This window comes from Balaenoptera borealis (genome assembly GCF_965194805.1).
Source record: "Balaenoptera borealis genome assembly, chromosome: 1".
Taxonomy (NCBI): domain Eukaryota; kingdom Metazoa; phylum Chordata; class Mammalia; order Artiodactyla; family Balaenopteridae; genus Balaenoptera; species Balaenoptera borealis.
In genome coordinates this window covers 49,928,221-49,949,188 of record NC_138860.1, presented here as the reverse complement: position 1 = coordinate 49,949,188, position 20,968 = coordinate 49,928,221, and the positions used below count along the sequence as shown (strand labels likewise).

Below are 20,968 nucleotides of genomic sequence, written 5' to 3'. Positions count from 1 at the left end.
AAATAATAAATAAATAAATAAATAAAAGTAGCTATAAAGTTTAAAAAAAAAAAAAAAAACTTAAGGACTATTAAAGCTATGCCATAAAAAATGCATGTTGGTATTGGGAAATTGTTAAGTGAAAAATAAATTACCAAATAATGTTAGGATGTGAAACCCTGTTTTGGTAAAATGAACCCCCCAAAGTGTGTTTGTATACATACATATATAGTCATAGCAAAAGCACTGAAAAGACATACACTAAAATGTTAACAGTGGCTTCCTCTGAGGAGTGATTTTTATCTTAGTACTCTGATTTTTTGGTGTATTTTGAAGTTTTCTGGATTTTGTTTGTTTGTTTTTTATTTATTATTATTATTATTTTATTTATTTATTTCTGGCCATGCAGCCCAGCTTGTGAGATCATACTTCCCCAACCAGGGATTGAACCAGGGCCCTCAGGAGTAAAAGGGCTGAGTCCTAACCACTGGACTGCCAGGGAATTCCCTTCTGGATGGTTTTTGCTAATTTGCACTTAAGATAAAATGACTTTAGGGCTTCCCTGGTGGCGCAGTGGTTGAGAATCTGCCTGCCAATGCAGGGGACACGGGTTCGAGCCCTGGTCTGGGAAGATCCCACATGCCGCGGAGCAACTGGGCCCGTGAGCCACAACTACTGAGCCTGCGCGTCTGGAGCCTGTGCTCCGCAACAAGAGAGGCCGCGACAGTGAGAGGCCCGCGCACCGCGATGAAGAGTGGCCCCCACTCGCCGCAACTAGAGAAAGCCCTCGCACAGAAACGGAGACCCAACACAGCCATAAATAAATAAATAAATAAAATTAAAAAAAAAAAAAAGATAAAATGACTTTAAAAAGTGTGGTCATCATGCCCACTTTTAAATGTAAATGCTGCAGACTGCAGTACAGTATGCAGTTTTGGAACAAGATACGAACAGAAATTCAAAGGAACAAATAAATACACTGCCATGGAACTCCAGTGCTAGTGAGAGATCTCTGGGACTATTGGGGGCTCTGGGATTGGCACAAGGGTGCCCTACATTTGTTAAGTGAAGAGTTAAGGGAAGAACAAAGAAGTGAAGGAGGAAAGAAAGGAAGAAAGAAATACAAATATCTGAGAAGAGAAGGTGCTAGGAGATGCTGACAAGGTGTCAAATATTAATTTCATTATTATCTTCTTTTTTTTCTTTTGGGAAATGGAAGACGTATAGTTTCCTGTTGCTGCTGTAACAAATTACTACAAACTAAGTGCCCTAAAACAACATAAATTTATTCTCTTATAATTCTGGGGGTCAGAAGTCCAAAAGTGGGTCTCATGGGCTAAAATTAATGTGATGGCAGGATAGCACAGGGAGATCAGCTCAGTGCTTTGTGACCACCTAAGAGGTGGGATAGGCAGGGTGGGAGGGAGACACAAGAGGGAGGGGATATGGGGATATATGTATACGTATAGCTGATTCAATTTGTTATAAAGCAGAAACTAACACACCATTGTAAAGCAATTATACTCCAATAAAGGTGTTAAAATAAAGAAATAAATAAATAAAGTGATGGCAGGGTTGCATTCCTTCTGGAGGCTCTAGGGGAGAATCTTTTCCTTCTGTTTCCAGTTCTAGAGACTGTTTGCCTCCCTCTTATAAGATCCTTGTGATTGGACCCACCAGATAAGCCTGGATAATCTCCCCATCTCACGATTTTTAATTTAATATTATCTGCTAAGTCCCTTTTGCCACGTAAGGTACGATATTCACACGTTCTGGAGATTAGGATGTGGATATCTTTGGGGTGAGGAAGGGGGCATTATTCAGCCTGCTGCAGAAGGAAACCAGTATGTTCTCCTACCTATCTGGTACATTGTAAACAGAGCCTCATCTAATTCTGCAACAAGCCTTGTGAAATATATGCCAGGATTTGCTTTTAAAGTTGAGGAAACTGAGCCTCAGCACAATTTGGGATTCTGCGCAAGGTCCAGTAGCCGGGATGCGAACCCGGGTCCCTGAGCCGGAGCTCAAGCCAGCCTGCCTAGTGGCCTTGCCTCCACTCATCTCTCCCACTCACCTCTACTTCCTCTTTCTTGTCTGGGCCTGTCCTCCAACTCCCTGAACAAGCTTTAGCTTCTGTTTCCCAACTCGTCATGCTCTCGTGGCTTGGTGCTGAGGTTTGCTAATCAGCCAAGCCAGGCCAGCTGCCCCTCAGAATCTTCCATTAGGCTTTTTTCTACCTCTCCTTTATTCTCCTTTATTCAATGAGCATTTTTTGAGCTATTGGGCTGGGTGCTAGAGCAGCACGGAAGATAGACCTAAGCTAAAAATGTCAGGACAGTCTACATGATACATATTATATCAGATGTAAGGACTGAAGCATTATAGGAAGCCAGAGCAAGTCCTGGGAACTTTGTGTGAATCTTTCTCATGGACCTTGGGAGAAATCTAAGCTCCAGGGAATAAGCAAAGACTTCTTTTTCTTTTGAGCCTCCTGGGGGACCAGATATGATTAATCTTTGTGTTCCCTGTGTCTTTCCCATAATTGTGTTCCATAAATATTCGAAAGTTGGGAACGGGGTCAAGACAGGAACAGCAAAAAGAGCAAGCAGTGTCTGAGACCAACAAAGGGTTAAAGGCCACTGCGGAAGGCAGGCAGTGCTTTTGTTTTCTTTCTCTCTCTCTATTCTACCTAGCAACTGATGACACTAACTATTTCCCCTGTTTTTATTGGGAGAGGACCCTGAGTGTCACTCAGTTGCTGAATCACTCAAGAGCCGGTAGAGTACAGGTTCTTGAAAGATCAGCAGGGACCTGTCAGTGTTTCAGTTAAAAGAATCGGGAAGAGAAGGATCTTAGAGGGGCTGATGGTGCTCCTGTTGCCCCTCATCAGTGTATTAGCAGTGATGCACAGTGACACTCGTGAGTACCCCAAGTTCTCTTTGCTCTGAACTCCTCAGCCGAGGCAGCCTCAGGGAAAGAGCTTGTCTTCCTAAAACTTCTGGTGAAATGATTAAGAAGCCAGGGGCAGGAAATTGTGTTTATTAAACCCAGGACTTGTCAGAGGGTTGGTCTAGCTGTACAGTTTTCCAGTTCATGTGTGTAGGATTTTGATGTCACCTGCCTTCTGAGGGGTTGGAAGCCATTCTGGAAAGACCCTCTGGGTAACTTCCTCACTTCCTACTTCCCTTCTGAGCATTTGCTCCCTTTCTTTTCTGCTCATGTCTTTTCTTTTACTTTTGTTTTTCCTCTCTACTAGCTTGGTGGGTCTCATGAGGATGTGGTCAGAGTTTCAGGGCCATTGAACAGTAGAGCAGATCCATTGTTCAGGTTTACTTGTTTTTCCTCTTCACCACAAGCCCAACCTGTAACACAAGATCCCAGAAAGATAAAACCATGGTTCTGGACTTGTTTACTAGGTGTGAGAGATATCAACGGAGTAGAAGGAGTTTTTCATTGTTTAGGGAACCTGTGTTACTAGGGAAGCAGTTGCTTTCTATTGCCCCCAATACACAAAAAGACCTGTGGGCTGGAAGCACCAGGCTTCTCTGCCCTAAGCAACTGCTTTCCCAGCTAGGGGCCAGCACTCCCAGGTTGTTGCCGGGCAATGTCTCCATCTCCGTCTGGGCCACCACCATAGGCAGTGATTCATGAGCATGATAGGAAGGGGCTCTTTCAAATCATCTGTGTGTTAATTATACAAATGTTGGTTGATGACCAAAGTGCTGTTGGTGTGACAGCACTTTTGGGGGACATGACCATGAACAAGACAGACAAAGGTCCTGCTTCTATAGAAACTTAATCCAGAAAAAGTCCTACCATTCAAGTCAGAAATGGGAAAGATTGAGGGTGAGGGTAAGAGACAGAGGATAAAAAGAGGAAAGGAGTGATATTTCTAGAATGTAAAAAGCCTATATATTACCTGTATTTAATCCTCAAAGAACTCCCCAATAATATGACCACAATATCCCCTAAACATAATCTTTCACGTGATGGTCTAACTGACCCTTGTGGCAGGCTAAGAAAATATCCTCATTTCCAGATGAGGAGACCCAGGCCTAGAGAGGTGGACTCAGCTCACATAACGAGCAGAGTCTGAAGTACACGCGGGTCTTCTAGCCTACAGTCCAGGGCTTTCCCGCAATATCACCGCGCCTCTGGATGTGGACGCTTGGCACTTCGATTATAGGTGGAATGAGAAATAGAACCAGTCATATATAAAGGGCAGGGGAGGTCGCTTTGTGCTGGCTATTCTCCTTTTGACTCCTTCCACTCCATCCTTCTCTGGCCTGTCTTGTGCCCTGGGAGGCTGACTGCTACAGATGGCATCACCCAGTCTCTCTTGCAGGCTGATTTCTGTTCGGGTTCACCCAATGGGAGATGCTGAAAGGAGAGCAGTCACAGAGGAAACAGAGGTTGGGGTATTTCCTTCTTCCTCTTTCCCCTCTTTGTTTAATGTATCTGGTGGTAGCTGTGTCCCCCTGCAATATAGTTTTCTACAATATAGTTTTGAACAGCCCTTTCTTCATGGTTCTAGCTCCCATTAGGCCTCAGGAGCACTATTTGCTCCTCCAATCTCTACAGCCCTAAGGGTAGTAATGGCTTCCTATAGTTGCTAGCTTATGGGTGCCCTATCATCCCTCATCTGGTCCTGTAACTTTACTCATACCCCTGCGTGAAGTCCCTTCATTAAAGTTTCTTTATGTGACTCATCTAGGATGAAGTTTGTTACCTGCCAGGATCCTGACTGAGTGTTCTGAGCATTGAGGGGTGCTGACAGGGAAGGGAAATGGGGTTATGAAAAAGGTCTTGGTCTACTTGATATTTGGGCCTAATGCTAGCCCTGAGTAGGAGCTTCTAGACATGGAAACGCAGGGAGGAGATACCAGAGTGTATGGGGGTCACAGCTCAATGACAAGATCACTCCAGCATCACTTCCAGTGTGTTGATTTCATTGACTCCATGGCCTGCAGCAGACTGTGCTTTCCTTTGTACTTCCATAGCTCCTGCTCACAGTTTTATAACTTTCTATTTACCAAAATCTTTCCTGCAAGGCTCTCCTTAAAGGCAGGGAGAGAGATCTTCTCATTTTTCTCTTCTTTATTTTCCTCGTACTTCCTAGTGACCAATAGGCACTTAATAAATGCCTCCTGGAATTTAGGTTCCAAGGTGATGTCCCTAAGAAATTGAAGTGATCTGACCGTGTGCCACAGAGAACTTGGTCAGCAATAATGACTAAATTCACAACTGTGGTTTATTCTAGTTGCAGAATTTGTATGAAAAAGAAAGGTGTTTCATGCTTTACAGCTCCTCCTGTTCTTCATTTCAGCCTGTGGGAGACTGTGAGCTGGTGACGCGGGTGGGTGTAATCAGGGCGGGGGCATGCATGGGATCGCTCTTGCAGAGGCATATGTGGCTTGTGTGTTTCATCCCGAAAAAGCCAAGGTCAGTCTCTTGATATTACTCATAACTCTATGGATATTTCAATCTGCTGTATCAATCTGCTTCATGAATGATGAAGTCCTTCACAGACAAGGAGTAATGATGGATAAGTCCCCTGAACTGTCAACTGGGCTAGTGTTAAAAGACAGATTTGCAAATTATCTGCTTAGAAATGACCTTGAGTTCAAAGAGTTAACATGAGAAAATATGGGCATTTGCTATAGACATTATTAGACTTCAATCTGTTTCCATGGAGCTGTTGCCAAGGCACATGCAGTAGAAATTTCTCCAAGATACTGTTTTACTCCCTTAAGGCCTTCTTCTTCTTGGTTGACATTGAATCTATCTAAATCTGAGAAATTCAACTAATTTGTAGATTTTCTTCTGACTAGTTGCAATGTTTGTCTATTCTCACTAAAACGCATTGACCTCAGTCATCCTGTTACTCCAGAGGATTGCCAAGGACTTGAAGGAAGGGGCCTAGGTTAAAGATCAAGCAAGTGGCTCTTTAAACACTTGCTTTATGAAACCCAAATTGAGACAGATGACAAAGAACATTCTTTCTGACAGCCAAATTTATATTTATTATGGAAAACCCTTCAAGAGTATAAGTACCAAATCACATTTTGTTACAACTTCAATGAATCATTTAAAAAGAATAAAATTCATAAAAATGTAATTCTTCTGGGAAATAGGAGAACATATGGTCATCACTGTATACAGAGAATACTGGGGAAAAAAAACCCCACCGGGGCACATTCTTTCATTCTCCAAAGCTCTACATGGCCCACAGTGATCTCCTTGCTATTCCTCAAATACATGGAACAGGCAACTTCCTTGAGGACTCCGGCTTGTTGTTCCATCTGAAAGGTTCTTCTCCTATGACTCACTTCCTCACTTCATTCACATCTCTGCTCAGATGCCACCTGCTCAGAAGGCCTTTCCTGGTCCCTCTACCTAAAAGGTCAGCCCTCTTCACACTCTACCTCCTTTCCTTGCTTTTTTTTCTTTTTCTTTTTTAAATTTGTTTTTCTCTTTTTAAACTTTTTTTTCTTTCCATTATCTTTTTTTCTTTATTATTATTTGTGTGTGTGTGTGTATTTCCTTTCCCTGCTTTATTTCTCTTCACAACTCTTATCAGCAGCTGATCCTGTATTATATCTTCACCTACTGCCGCTCTTCCTTCTAGAAAGGAGCTCAGAGGGCTGGGATTTGATGTGTTCATTGCCGTATCCCTAGCAGCTAGGACTGTGCCTACTGGAAGTTCAGAAAAGGATAAAACTTAGAAGAGACATTGGTAACCTCCAAAGGGTAGCCTCAAAAGAGTAGCTAAAGAGTCAAACTGTCGCATTCAGTACTTCCGGGCCCTCGATGACTTCCGGTAGTGAGAGGAGTTGCTAGGAGAGGGACTGGCAGTTCTTGATGCGTATAGAACTACCTACATCACTGCATAGTTTGAGAAGTGTCCAAAGGCCCTCTTAACTAAAAATATCGCCCTCCACTTCTCCCCCTCATTCCCACGATGCCTGAAATTCCAGAGAGTAGTTCCCAGGAATCATAATCATGTTGACTGTATTAAGGCATCGGGCTACTTGGGAGGGCCAACAAATAATTGGGACTTTGTTGAACTGGATATCCAATTGGGACCCACAGCCAATTGTAGGAAGGTCTGGAGCCCGGGTCCCCAGGGACTGGGAAATCCAGGACAGTGAGTCATCCTTGACACAAGGGGGCGGGAGAGAGCAATGGTGATCCGGGCGAGGAGCCTGAAACAGAGCCTGGGATGGGGAAGTGCCTCTGCTTCGGATCAGCTGGGCAGTCTAAGGCAAAGGGGCTTCTAACCTGAGAGGTCAGAGTGTAATTCCTGGGTCCTCCACTTATGGATTCTAAGGATGATCTTGGGCAATTTTCTTCAACTCTCTGCACCCATTTTCTACCTGTGAAATGGGAATTTTAAGACCTTTAAGACTCAAAAGGTTGCAGTGAGGAATAAATGTAACTCATGCTTATCAGAGGCTTAGCATGGTAACTAACACATGGCGGTACGTGCTCAAGAAATAAGTGCAGTTCTGAGGGTTATGATTCAGATTTTGCTGCCCTCCATGGCTCGCGGAAGGCCTAACTTCATAGCAGGTTTTCTACCTCCTCCTTGTGGATCCCTTTGTGTGAGAGCAGGATCTCTCTCCTAGCCGCTGGAACACCCCATTGGTACCTCTTTTGTGGCACTTACTGCTTGCTGCCATGTGTTTGCCCCCATGGAGGAATACCTGAAAACACTTTATCAATTATTTTATAATCTAGTGATTTTCACAGCCTTTTGTCAAAACGGTCCAACTAGTTAATCTACAGGTTAAAGGGAACATAATATAGGATGTAAAGTCACCACTGCATTTGGTCTAATTGCTGTTAGGTTGTGTTGTTCAGGACTTTCAGCAATGTCTATCCAGGCTATTGGGACAGAGCAGCAAATGCTCTTTGAGAAGCAACTTGACTGGCCTGGACAGAAGACCAAGTTCAAAATTGTAGATTTCAGTTCAATAAGTGGATGATGTTCATGGAAAGGGAGAGAGAAACCTAATTTCATAATTATTGCAGCAAGAAGAGAGAATCAGAAGGTTAGATTGAATCATATGAAATTGCCATTTTGGTAGATCAAAAATGGTCAAGTACAGGTCTTTTCAAATGATTCAACCTTCACAGTTCTTGCAGAAATCTAATCATCCAGGCAACATATCCATAGGATATAACCTATGACAAGGTCTAATGCAACATGAGAGAAAGGGTACCACGGACTTTCCCCTATTTTTTCTGTGACTCAACATCTGTCAACCAACTTCCCATCACAGCTGAGGTAGCATTTTGGAAGCCCAACTGAGAAGCAAGTGTGACTCATACCTGTGGACGCACCAGGTGGGTAATTGTATCCATGGCAAACGAAGGGGAGAGGGCTGTGATGTTCTGGAGCAGAGCCATGCCACGGCTGCATGAGGCTGGACGGGCAGATGACTGGCAGATGGAGGCCAGCCTTTTGGGGCAGAGCAGCCTTTGAAGTCAGCGCTGGCTAGTGGAGAGAAACTGCTCCAAAACCAGGAATAAGGCTGAGATTGAGGTTGGAGAAAAGGGCGTTACACTGTCCTTGGACAGTATTAGCAACAGACCATGTGCCTCTCTATTTACCTCTTATAAACTCTGGATAATGCAAATCTTTATGAAGTTACATTTTTATAAGAAAGCGAAATTACATGAATTGTAAATATTATGTATTGAGATAATGTCAGTGATACTCATTTAGAAGAAATCCTCCCATTGAGCAGTAATGCCCCAAGTTGGTAATACCTTTTTTTTTTTTTTTTTTTTGCTTGTTGGCATCTACTAGGCATGTAGACCCCAGATGTCATAAAAGGAAACCCAGATTCCAAGGGAAGTTCTATATGTCAATAACACAGCCTCTTCTTAAATCCCTTCTTCCTTGCTCTCTCCCATTCTTTGCCTGGAATTTGATTTCTATGAGGTTTTTTGCTATCAGTAACTGTGGAAGCCATTCCTAGCTATTTCTTTGCCTCTCATCCCCTCAGCTCCAGCCGCAGGCCTTATTGCTGCTGGAATGTGTCAGCTTGACCTCTCCTCAGGGCCTTTGTACAGGCCCCCCTGCCTGCACTGTGGTCCCCACATGTCTGCCTGGCTCCTTCACTCCCTGCAGGTACTTGTTCAGAAGTCTCCTTCTCGGAGCAGTCTTCCCTAAGTATTGATGTTTAGAATTATATTGCTTAGCCCTCTTTGCGAATTTTTCTCCATTGCACTTTTTTTAAAAAATTTAATTTAATTTAATTTTTTTATACAGCAGGTTCTTATTAGTTATCCATTTTATACATATTAGTGTATACATGTCAATCCCAATCTCCCAATTCATCACACCACCACCACCACCCCCCTGCCACTTTCCCCCCTTGGGGTCCATACGTTTGTTCTCTACATCTGTGTCTCTATTTCTGTCCTGCAAACCGGTTCATCTGTGCTATTTTTCTAGGTTCCATGTATATGCATTAATATACAATATTTGTATTTCTCTTTCTGACTTACTTCACTCTGTATGACAGTCTCTAGATCCATTGCACTTTTTAAACAACATGTTATATGTATTTATTTTATATTGTCTGCCTTCCTCCTCTCCTCCCGTTAGGATGTAGGCTCCAGAAGGGCAGACATTTTTATCTGTTTTGTCTGTGGTGTGCTCAGGGCCTGGAACAGCGCCTGGCACAGAGGCGGTACTCACATGTTTGTTGAATACTCAGATGGAGACTAAAAAAGTGTGAGAACTAATGTTCCTGACTTGCTCTTCCTTTAGCCTCCATCTTAAAACAGTTGCATATCTGCAAAACCTTTCTAGAGGTGGAGAAATAGAACCGTTTGCAAAATCGGTTGCAGATTCAACCATATTACACCTTTTGCAGACTCCAGGCTGGATGTAAATTAGATTTCAGCTCTGCTCCTTTTATGAAAAGTATTTTTTAAAGTATAAGTTCCTGGGAATTCCCTGGTGGTCCAGTGGTTAGGACTCGGTGCTCTCACTGCTGGGGCCCCAGGTTGGATCCCTGGTCGGGGAACTAAGATCCCACAAGCCATGTGGCGAGGCCAAAATAATTTTTTTTAATTAAGTATAAGTTCAAGTGAAATAGATTCATACTCATTCCAGCATACTTAATTGTTTTGAAGCAGAGAAATAAAGTGTTTTGCCAACAATTTACTTCACAAATATTTACAAAGCACCTACCATGGGCCAGGCTTCCTATGCTAGGCCTTGTAGGAAATAACAGAGGGAAGAAAGTAAGTCCTAGTTCTTTTTTTTTTTTTTTTGTATTTATTTATTAATTTATTATTTATTTATTTTTGGCTGCATCGGGTCTTAGTTGTGGCATGCAGGGCGGGATCTTTTGTTGCGGCGCACGGGCTTCTCTCTAGTTGTGGTGTGCGGGCTTAGTAGTTGCGGTACGTGGGCTTAGTTGCCCTGAGACATGTGGGATCTTAGTTCCCCAACCAGGGATGGAACCTGCGTCCCCTGCATTGGAAGGCGGATTCTTAACCACTGGACCACCAGGGAAGTCCCGTCCCAGTTCTTAAGTACCTTAGGATTGAGAAGAGGGTAGGAGGTGAACAAAGACAAAGAGAATAGAAGGCAAAATGTGGCAGCTGTTGTTCTGGGGATAGAATTTGTGCTTCTGCTTTACCCTGGCTCTTGTCTTCATAAGAACTAAGACTTCTATGATGATCTTATGTCCAACCTCAGAGGTTTCCACTGTGTTGCCTCCCCACCCACACAGGAAGGGAAAGGGGTGGGAAATAAAAGGTCAAAGCAGTGCAGAGGGGCACTGGGGCCCTTATGCTCTGCCCAGGCCTGGGGGAGACCAGCCTCCATCTTACCCAGCACCGCAGCTGACATGCAGGATTCAACCTCCAGGGAGGGCCCACGGGGCAGGCGTGCCTGCTCTGAACCCTGCAAGCTGGCCCAACCCCAGCTAGAGGAGCAGGGAGAAAGGGGGGTTTGCATTGCTTTAACAGAACTGGTGCAATCAGTCAGAAGGGGCCCAGCAGGCCTGGTTCGGTCTCAGGGAATCCTGTGTCCCCTCATAATTGAGGTAAGAGTTCCCTGGCCTTGGGGTGATCAGTTCTAAAAGACAGTCTGCACGTTATGAATTCTTTCAGAAGCAGTTTTAGAAAAAAGAAAATTACAGACAGACTTGCATGCACAGAAGCTGATCCAACCGTTTCGTGAACTGGTTTTCTTTTAATTTGATTTTTTTCCTTAAATATATATTTACAATGAAGAGGAAGGAGTAAACATTGTTAAGTGGCATTCAGGCTGGGGAATGGGAACCTGACCGCCATCTGAGGCTCTCCACAGTGACAAAGCTTATGTCCGAAGATCCGAGTGCTCAGGGAGCTCACAAAGGGGACAACAGCAATGGGATGGGCTACCTGGAAAAAATTGGGGGAAGTGGTGTCTAGTCCAGCTCTTAGACACAGTAAAGAGAAGCGTGGATACTGCCCCACCCTTTAGAGGGCCCCGCTCTGGCCCTCCCTTCTCCACATCCTTCTCCACAGAGCGAGGGGTCCATGAGGCCAAGGGGAGGTGCTCGCCCCATGTCAGTGCCACACCACAGGTATCTGGATCCTGTAGTTCGTTGCCCAGATGACTCGGGGCTGCTTGGGTTTACACAGGCCTCTTCCTTTGGTCCATCCTCCTAAGGATGAGCTATGCTGCTGGTGAGGCCTCTGCGAGCCCAAGAGGTGGCAAAGAGGCAGTGTTTATGTACGGAGACTGAATGAGACAGCAGGGGTGTCTACACATGGGCACAAAGCCCTTAGCAGGGCTAGGTAGAGCTGGGGTAGGTAGAGAAGGAGACCGGGCTCTCAGGCCAAGGGCCGGAGGCCCACTTTCTCAGTGCCACCACAAAGTCTGAGATTTTTAAATTTGAACTTGGCCTTTGAGGTCATATGAAGGAATATTTGTCGAGGTAGGAGGATAGAACATATTTAACAGTTTGTTAGCTTGATTTATTCCTTTAAAATATTTGGGTCTCTGGAATGTGGGCCTCCTTTGTCCTCTTGACTCAGCCATGCAAATGTCAGTGCTGGTCCTGGGAGTGTCTTTGGAGATGGGTTTTGATGACTGGGGAGGATGTAGATGGGTCAGGATGGCAGGAAGTAACAAGATAAAAGGCTCAGAAGTGGGCATTTCCAGACAACAGTGAGCAGAGCAGGGGAAGAAAGCCACCATGCTGCACGCCTTCTCCCCTCCAGCTCTTCGGCAGGACATGGGGGCCCTTGGCCTTCTCAGCCTTGGCTCTGCTTACCTCTTGGGCGTCATCTCTCCTCTCCTCTGTGACGCTCACTGTGCTCCAGCGTCCTAGGCCATTGGTTCCCACAGCGGGCCGCGCTCTTCTATCCCCTGTCTGCACACATGGTTTCTACTCTACTCCCACTGTCCTCTCTCCTGTGTCCCTTCCCAGTCTCATTGCCTGCTCACCTCCTACCTGTCCCAGGATCTCCCCTAAGACATACCTTCTCTGGAAAGTCTTCCCTGAGGGCCCATGCCCCTCACTGACCCCATCACAACACCCATCCCACTACCTCAAAACTGCCCTGTTGGGCTTCCCTGGTGGCGCGGTGGTTGAGAATCTGCCTGCCGATGCAGGGGACACGGGTTCGAGCCCTGGTCTGGGAAGATCCCACATGCCGCGGAGCGACTAGGCCTGTGAGCCACAACTACTGAGCCTGCACGTCTGGAGCCTGTGCTCTGCAACAAGAGAGGCCACGACAGTGAGAGGCCCGCGCACTGCGATGAAGAGTGGCCCCCACTTGCCGCAACTGGAGAAAGCCCTGGCACAGAAACGAAGACCCAACACAGCCAAAACAAAAAACAAAAGAAACACAAAAAACTGCCCTGTCTGTCTCTATCAGCCTAGGAGCTTCTTTGTTGAGCTGAGAGAAGTTCAGTGCAGAAGCGGCAAAGTCAAACATTTCATTTTAGCCTACTTTTGACGCTTAGTGATTATTACAGATCTTATAGTGATGTTTGGCCAGAAGAAAAAGTAGAGAAGGAATAGGAAAATTGTTGATGGAGTTGGGTTGGTATAATAGGAAAAGCATTATGCTTTTTAAAAATTTTCCTCAGGAGGCCTGAGTCCTTATGTGGGTTCTCACTGTGGGTCAGTCAAGCAGACTGGCCTGGTGTGTGTGTGTGTGTGTGTGTACACATGTGCAAGCACAGCAGTGAGATGGGGCCCCTCACTTATCCACCTGGAGCCTCTGTTGGTGAAACATGAGGGTTGGGTTATCAGGGTTTTCAAACCCTCGGAGTCCCTCGGACAGCTCTCCCCTCCAGGGGCCCAGTGAGTGGTCCTGGGCCCTTCTCCCACAGACCAGAACACTCTACTTCACTTACAAGTTGAGTTACCTGTAAAAGTTCATCCTAAGGTTTCCAAACCTGAAAAACCAGGCTCCAAGTCTTGGTGAAAGCTCTAAAGTCCTTTCCGGGTCCCAGTTCCTGGGGTTCTGTGATTCCATAATAGGAAGTATCAGCTGGGTCCCAGGAAGAATGGGTGCAACTGAACATGGAGGACTAACATGGGGATTAAATGGAATCCAGCAGTTTATGGATCTCGATCAGCCGTGACTCTAAATATCTGCCTTCTTTGCCTCTCTCCCAGGGACTCACTCTCTGAGATATTTTCACCTGGGCGTCTCAGATCCCGGCTATGGGATCCCTGAATTTATTTCATTTGGGTATGTGGATTCTCATCCCATCACCACGTATGACAGTGTCTCTCGGTAGAAGGAGCCACAGGCCCCGTGGATGGCGGAGAACCTGGCGTCTGATCACTGGGAGAGGTACGCGCAGCTGCTGCGGGGCTGGCGGCAGACGTTCAAGCTGGAATTGAAGCGGCAGCAGCGTCACTACAATCACTCAGGTGGTGAAGGCAGCAGAGATGAATGCTTTCCGTCTCTAACCCCCCACCCAGTAGAGGTCCCTGGGCTGACAGTGAATGTGAGCAGTTGCTGAGTTGCATTCTTTTGGCAAAGCTTGGACGACCTGGTTGACGGGGTTCAGTGCCTGCCCTCTGTCCTGTGCATCTTTCAAATTGTCTGTTTCTCCCCCAGGAGCCCTTTACCCCCATATCCCTATCCCATTCGCATTTAGGCTGCTGACCTGTATCTTCTCCTTTCTCCTCCTAAATTTGGCCAGCACGCGTCTCATTTCCTAGTGGCCAGGCTTAGTGAGGTGCTTGCTTATGCACAATGACTTACTAAATATATTAACTTTCCCAGGGATATTTCTGGCTCCCACATATCTCTCCCTTCTCCACTGCACTAAAAACTTTATCAGTTAGTTGTTCCCAATATAGGATCACTCCCAAGGCGGGAATTATCATACTCCTTTTGTATGCAGTAGGTACTCCGCAGATATCTGTAGATAAATGGGCTTACATCACAGGAACTTCCTGGCGACTCAGTGATGCCATGGCAGGCCTGTGCAGTGATGTATTCTGGGGTAGAAGATGTTTCCAGTCATGCCCCCTGTCACGTCACCTGGGCACCCACCTCCGCATCCCCTTGTCAACCCCTCCCTTCCTGCCTGCATGTGCATTCCAGGGCTTCCACACTTACCAGAGAATGATTGGCTGTGAGTTACTGGAGGATGGAAACACCACAGGGTTTCTCCAATATGCATATGACGGACAGGATTTCATTATCTTCAATAAAGATACCCTCTCCTGGATGGCTATGGATAATGTGGTTCACATCACCAAGTGGGCATGGGAGGCCAGTCGGCATGAGCTACAATATCAAAAGAATTGGCTGGAAGAAGAATGTATTGCCTGGTTAAAGAGATTTCTGGAGTATGGGAAAGGTACCTTACAAAGGACAGGTAAATAGGAGGGAGAACATCTTGTCCTCATATCCTCAGAACCCATGGTTTTATACGTAACTTCCTCTCATCTAAGTTACAGCGACCCTATTCTGAAATCCATTTTGTTACTATCATGTTCTGTAACTCTCCATGAAAACTTTCCCTGGTTACTTTTTATCAGCATTTTGACAACATTCCGCAGTTCTTGTCTTGACAGAGTGGAGTACCTCCAGGGACACTTCCTTTTGGGGGGGATCCAGTGAGACAAATCCTTCCATCTCCTGTCAATGATAAGTTGGGAAGTACTTTAGGAGGGGATGCAATTCTTCAAGTTGTGTAGTAACCAAGGGCTCACACAACACCAGGATGAGTGAAAATCTGAAATTACCAAGAAGACAAAGAGGGTCTTTGCTTTACTAAAGGAGTTAGGATAATATTCCTTTCAGTAAAACTCCTCTTATACATCAAAGATATGATTCAATTGGTCAACTTTTAGTTAACACAGAAATTTTCATGTACGATTTCATTATTCAAAACGAATTACGTCTGCATCATGCTGTGGGAAGCTCCCAGACAAAATGTGCCTTTTCCCGCAGGAGTGATTTTTGATAGTGGAGCTTTCCAGAGCTACGGTGGCCCCTCAGGGAGGCATCTGGGCCACAGGTATGAATATGGACTCTCTGTCCAAGTGCATCAGTTTTGGAGGCAGGTGACTGGAGTTTGTTTCAGTTGTCCCACTCACTAGCTGAATAACCATCTTAATTTTTTAAAGTATATTTATTTATGTATTTGTTTAATTTTGGCTGCATTGGGTCTTAGTTGCTGCTCGCGGGCTTTCTCTAGTTGTGGGACCAGGGACTACTCTTTGTTGTGGAGCATGGGCTCTAGGCGAACGGACTTCAGTAGTTGTGGCACGTGGGCTCAGTAGTTGTGGCTCGTGGGCTCTAGAGCACAGGCTCAGTAGTTATGGTGCACGGGCTTAGTTGCTCCACGGCATGTGGGATCTTCCTGGATCAGGGCTTGAACCTGTGTCCCCTGTATTGGCAGGTGGATTCTTAACCACTGCACCACCAGATAAGCCCCAACCATCTTAATTTTAATGGTTGCAGGTAACAGAAAACTACTCAAACTGGCTTTAGCACAAAGAATTTGTTGTTGTTGGCGAACCAGGGTTCTGGGTCGTTCTTGGTTTTAGATGTTTCCTGCAAAGAAGAAAATTAATTGGGAAATGCAGTTGCTGAGTTCTAATATTGTGTACTCAGTACATAAGATACTTCTGTTTAGGGGCTTCCCTGGTGGCGCAGTGGTTGGGAATCTGCCTGCTAATGCAGGGGACACGGGTTCGAGCCCTGGTCTGGGAAGATCCCACGTGCCGCGGAGCAACTGGGCCCGTGAGCCACAACTACTGAGCCTGCGCGTCTGGAGCCTGTGCTCCGCAACGAGAGAGGCCGCAACAGTGAGAGGCCCGCGCACCGCGGTGAAGAGTGGCCCCCGCTCGCCGCAACTAGAGAGAGCCCTCGCACAGAAACGAAGACCCAACACAGCTAAAAAAATAAATAAATAAAATAAATAAATTTATATAAAAAAAAAAAGATACTTCTGTTTAACTTGAACTTATTCTTCCTAGAGCCCCCACTGGTCAGAGTAAATCACAAAGAAAATTTCCAGGGATTGCAACACTTTACTGCAGAGCTCATGGCTTTTACCCCCCCAGAAATTTCCATGATCTGGATGAAAAAATGGGGAAGAAATTGTCCAAGAAATGGATTATGGAGACATCCTTCCCACTGGGGATGGGACCTATCAGACATGGGTGTCAGCTGAGCTGGATCCTCAGAGCAGCGACCTTTACTCCTGTCATGTGGAGCACGGCGGTGTCCACGTGGTTCTTCAGGGTTCCCAGGGTAAAGATGGGGTTGTGGCTGTCTGGGGAGTGAGACTGAGGCAAGGGGGGGAGCGGGAAGCATGGATCACTGCGTGCTTTAGAACGGGTCTGTTAAATCAGAGGTTCTCTCACTTTTCGGTCTCAAGCCTCCTTTATACTCTTAAAAAAATTATTGAGTAACCCAAAGAGCTTTTGTTTATTTAGGTTATATCTGTTTCTATTTACTGTATTACAAACTAAAAATTAAAAAAAAATTAAACACTAGAAAACACAAGCACATATTCCATTTGCTATCAGAGTGATGATGTCATCTCATATCATGTGGCCTCTAGAAAACTCCACCGTGCCCATGTGAGAGATGGAGATTTAAAAAAAAGGGAGGGAAATCATGACTTAGATCTCATGGACACCTTGATTGGGTCTTGAGGACCCTTGGGGCATTCAGACTATACTTTGGGAACTGCTGTTCCTCTGTTTTAGACTATTCTCCACAGAGCTGTGAAGTAAGAAGTGACAGTACAAAGAATAGTGTTGGGCTTCCTGATGATTGCAGGGACAAAAGTTCCCAAACATTAACATAGAAGAGGAGGAGCACTTGTGGATTCTTCCTCATTTGCTTGCTTTTAGAATCGGAAACTATGCTTCTGGCGATGAAAGCTGTTGGGCTCATTGTCCTCGCCATTGCCCTCTCTGGAGTTGGTGTCGTAGCCTGGCAAAGGAGGCCCTGAGGTGAGAGGCCTGTGGAAGGATCCTAGGAGTTGACAGACTGTCTCTCCACAGCTCCATTGAGTTTATTTTTTTTTAAATATTTATTTATTTATTTGGTTGCACCGGGTCTTAGTTGCGGCAGGCAGGCTCCTCAGCTGTGGCATGAGAACTCCTAGTTGCGGCATGCACGTGAGATCTAGTTCCCTGACCAGGGATCGAACCCCGACCCCCTGCATTGGGAGCGCGGTGTCTTATCCACTGCGCCACAAGGGAAGTCCCCTCCATTGAGTTTTATTTTCTGCACCTGCCACTCTAAGCTCCATTTAGAAATGCGTTGAGCCTCACTTTGCAATCACAGGACCTAGAACACCTCTCTCACCATATAGAGAACACACACCACGGATGATACTTGTAAGGAGAGTGGTCTGTTTCACAGGTGGTGCCTGACATCGACAAAGTAGTACAATTCCTGTCCAGGTGGACAGTCCTCCTAGAAGTTGGGTCAGAGAAGATACAGTGACATCGGTTTGTCTTTTTCCAAGCGATATTGTTATTATTAATTACTATCGACTTTTGAGGGAATTTTGTCCTTTGTTTCAAAACTTCAGTTAAGTTTTCCCATTTTGACAAACATTATTCTGCTTCAATCATATGGAAGTCACTTTTCTTCTAAATTCATCTTTCAACCCATGAAACGTGGAAGAGATACCTTTGGAAAATGGAATTCAGGGTAAGAAAAAGGGGAAGGAGAAATGGGAGAGATATAGGCTCTTAGTACCTTGGGGAAAAAACTTCATTCATTCAGTAAACATGTGTTAAATGCCTACTATGTTCTAAGCACTGTATTAAATGCTGGGATACAGCAATGCAAAAGACAGACATGATCCCTGTTAGAGAGCTTACAGTCTAGTCTTGTAAGGTCATTTCCCACCTCTGGCCTCACTAGGTGCTCAAGTTGATCACAGCATAATATTGATGAGTCCTGGATAATGGGTTTGAAGCCAGTGTGGGCCAGGAATTTGGCTTTGTTTCATAGCCACAGACTTAAACCTCGATTCAGGTGATACCATGCAAAGCATGTTACTAGTTCAAAGTAAAACCAACCCTCTACTAGAAAATTAACTCAGAGTTAATGGGCCATTATGTTTTCTTTAGAAAGTATAGCACTAATCCCAATCCAGCAAGTGATAGCTGCTGAAGCAAAAAAAAAATTTTTTTTTCTTTTTATACAGTGACACACCTCTCTCAAGAATGATACGCACCGTGAGTTCCTGCTTTTTATCTTGCGGAGTTTGTGAATTTGAGTTAAAATTTGTCAAGTACTAAGAGAATCTTGACCAAGTAGGCTAAAAATGTCAATGCCAGCTTCTCAGTCTTTGCTGAACATTGCATAATTTATTTTTGAGCTATAAGGAAAAATGCACATATCTGACTAAAAACTTTTCCTTTCAGAGCAAAATGGAGTTGTCTACCTTCCTACACCAGATCACTGATGGGAGATGACTATTTTCCAGCTGTCTTTCCTCTAGGAACCATGGTCTCCTCTGTCCCATGTGGACTCAAGTCCAGCGCTCAAAGCTCTTGACCACACCCACAACAGACATGGACATTATAGGATTAATTATTTATGGCAGACAGATAGGAGCTACAAAATGTTATTTGTTCTTTGGCTCCAAAAAGACTGTCAGCTATCAGGCTCTTTTGATGGACTCCTTCATTACATTTCCTCTAAATGTGAATGCTCTCATGGCACAACACTTCCTTAGGTCCCATTTGTCAACAGTGGTTTGCGGGTAGATTAGAGAATCTCAGGGCTGGGAGAAAACTTCAATCCAGGGCTGGAAATGTCTTCTCCAATGCCTTTGCCTTGAGCATCTAGCCTCCACTTGAATTCCACCAGTGCACATCACCTCGCTACGTCAAAAAAGGCCTCTCTCTTCTTTCATGAGAGTGTTAACTAGGCAAGAGCGGTGGGTGCCATGACTGTGACCCTACAGACAGGTTGGACCACCCCATGAGAGCAGTCAGCCAGTCTCTACGATGGCCTGTGCACTGGTGTGATCATTTTACACCTTCCCTGGCCTGAGAGAAAGCAAAAAGTGCCCTGTTCTTTTGCCAGGCAGCTCTGCCTGGTAGCTTGGCATCTTGGAAATATACCTGGTCAGATCTGTGGAGGTGATCTCATTCTGTCTTTTGTAAGAAAGTAAGAAAAATAAGTATCGGACATTATCACCTTTAGTAGAAATACAGAGACTTGAACCCAATTGCTATCTTTTAATGTAAAAATGATAGTGTGTCTCAGAAGAGCGTCCAGTTCTAATTTCTGTCCTTCCTCTGCTGGCTTATTGTAGATGGGCCCGACTCACCTTTATACATGTGCTTTTTCTCCATACATCTGCCCTGGGAATAAATAAAAGTCCCACCGTGAGAATTAGCATCCCCTTGATCCTCCTTACTCTTCCCAACCCCCCAAAATCCTCACCATCATTTACCTCTTGTCCTGCCGTGTGTAGCCACTGGTCCCTGGGTTGACCATCAGTTATACATTCATCTGTCCCACTTCACTGACTCTGACCGCACACGTCAGCTCTGATACTCGCTTCAGTGGCCCCAACTTTGACAACTGACTTTGAACATGTATGTCAGACTTGACCTTTGCTTTCCCTTGACCAATGCATTTGCCCTCTGGCTTTAATCATCACAGCCACAGGTGCAGACATTCTCAGCGTGCTAGGGCAATTCCTTGCTCCGCTGTCCCCACCTCCTTCCATGGTTGAAGTTCCCACCCCGTGTCTCTTTACTGGCGCCCGCTGAGTTGCATAAGAGCACGATCGTGTTTGTTTATTTTGCTTTTAGGGTTGCCATGGGCAATTGCCATACCATCTTTTAAGCAGTGTTGCACTGTGCAGAGAGCAGCTTTATTTCTGGAATGGTTTCTTCTTACAATTAGAATAGTTAGGACTTAAAATATTTTTGTATGGACACTTACGGTGATTCAGATGCTGTATCTATATAAATGTCTTCTCCAACTGCCTGGTACTCTCATCAAAGACGTGAACGGTCAAAGCCTTTTTGTGCTCCCAGGGCCTTGCCCTACACTTAACATGTAATAAAAATGTCCACATGGATGAAGAGGAGGAGGCAGAGGCAAGGGCAAGGATGTGGTGATGAGACCTTCTGTAGTGCAATTGCAGCATCTCTGTTTCTCCCTTGGGGATTTTATAATATAAAGAGAGTTATCATATAAATATAATATCAAGGGATGATTTTTCAATAATACCTAAAATTTTGCACCTTCATTTTACAAGGGGCTCAAGATTACATTATTTCTTAATAATTTTAGACTTGAAATTGAGTTATTTGTAGTGAGGTGGATGGACCTAGAGTCTGTCATACAGAGTGAAGTAAGTCAGAAAGAGGAAAACAAATACCGTATGCTAACACATATATATGGAATCTAAGGGAAAAAAAAAAAAAAGGTCATGAAGAACCTAGGGACAAGACGGGAATAAAGACACAGACCTACTAGAGAATGGACTTGAGGATAT

The 20,968-nt window shown here is 45.0% G+C and overlaps 1 protein-coding gene across 1 annotated transcript; it reads left to right on the top strand.

Moving 5' to 3' along the window:
- Positions 1–60: 60 nt before the first annotated feature.
- Positions 61–20,933, top strand: LOC309635235 (major histocompatibility complex class I-related gene protein). Its single transcript, XM_082406185.1, is given in 9 exon segments — positions 61–2,898; positions 13,626–13,747; positions 13,751–13,885; positions 14,569–14,845; positions 16,542–16,561; positions 16,563–16,731; positions 17,340–18,150; positions 18,653–18,761; positions 18,873–20,933. Coding segments are annotated over 7 exon segments (879 nt in total). The 5' UTR covers positions 61–2,843; the 3' UTR covers positions 17,441–18,150; positions 18,653–18,761; positions 18,873–20,933.
- Positions 20,934–20,968: the final 35 nt, after the last annotated feature.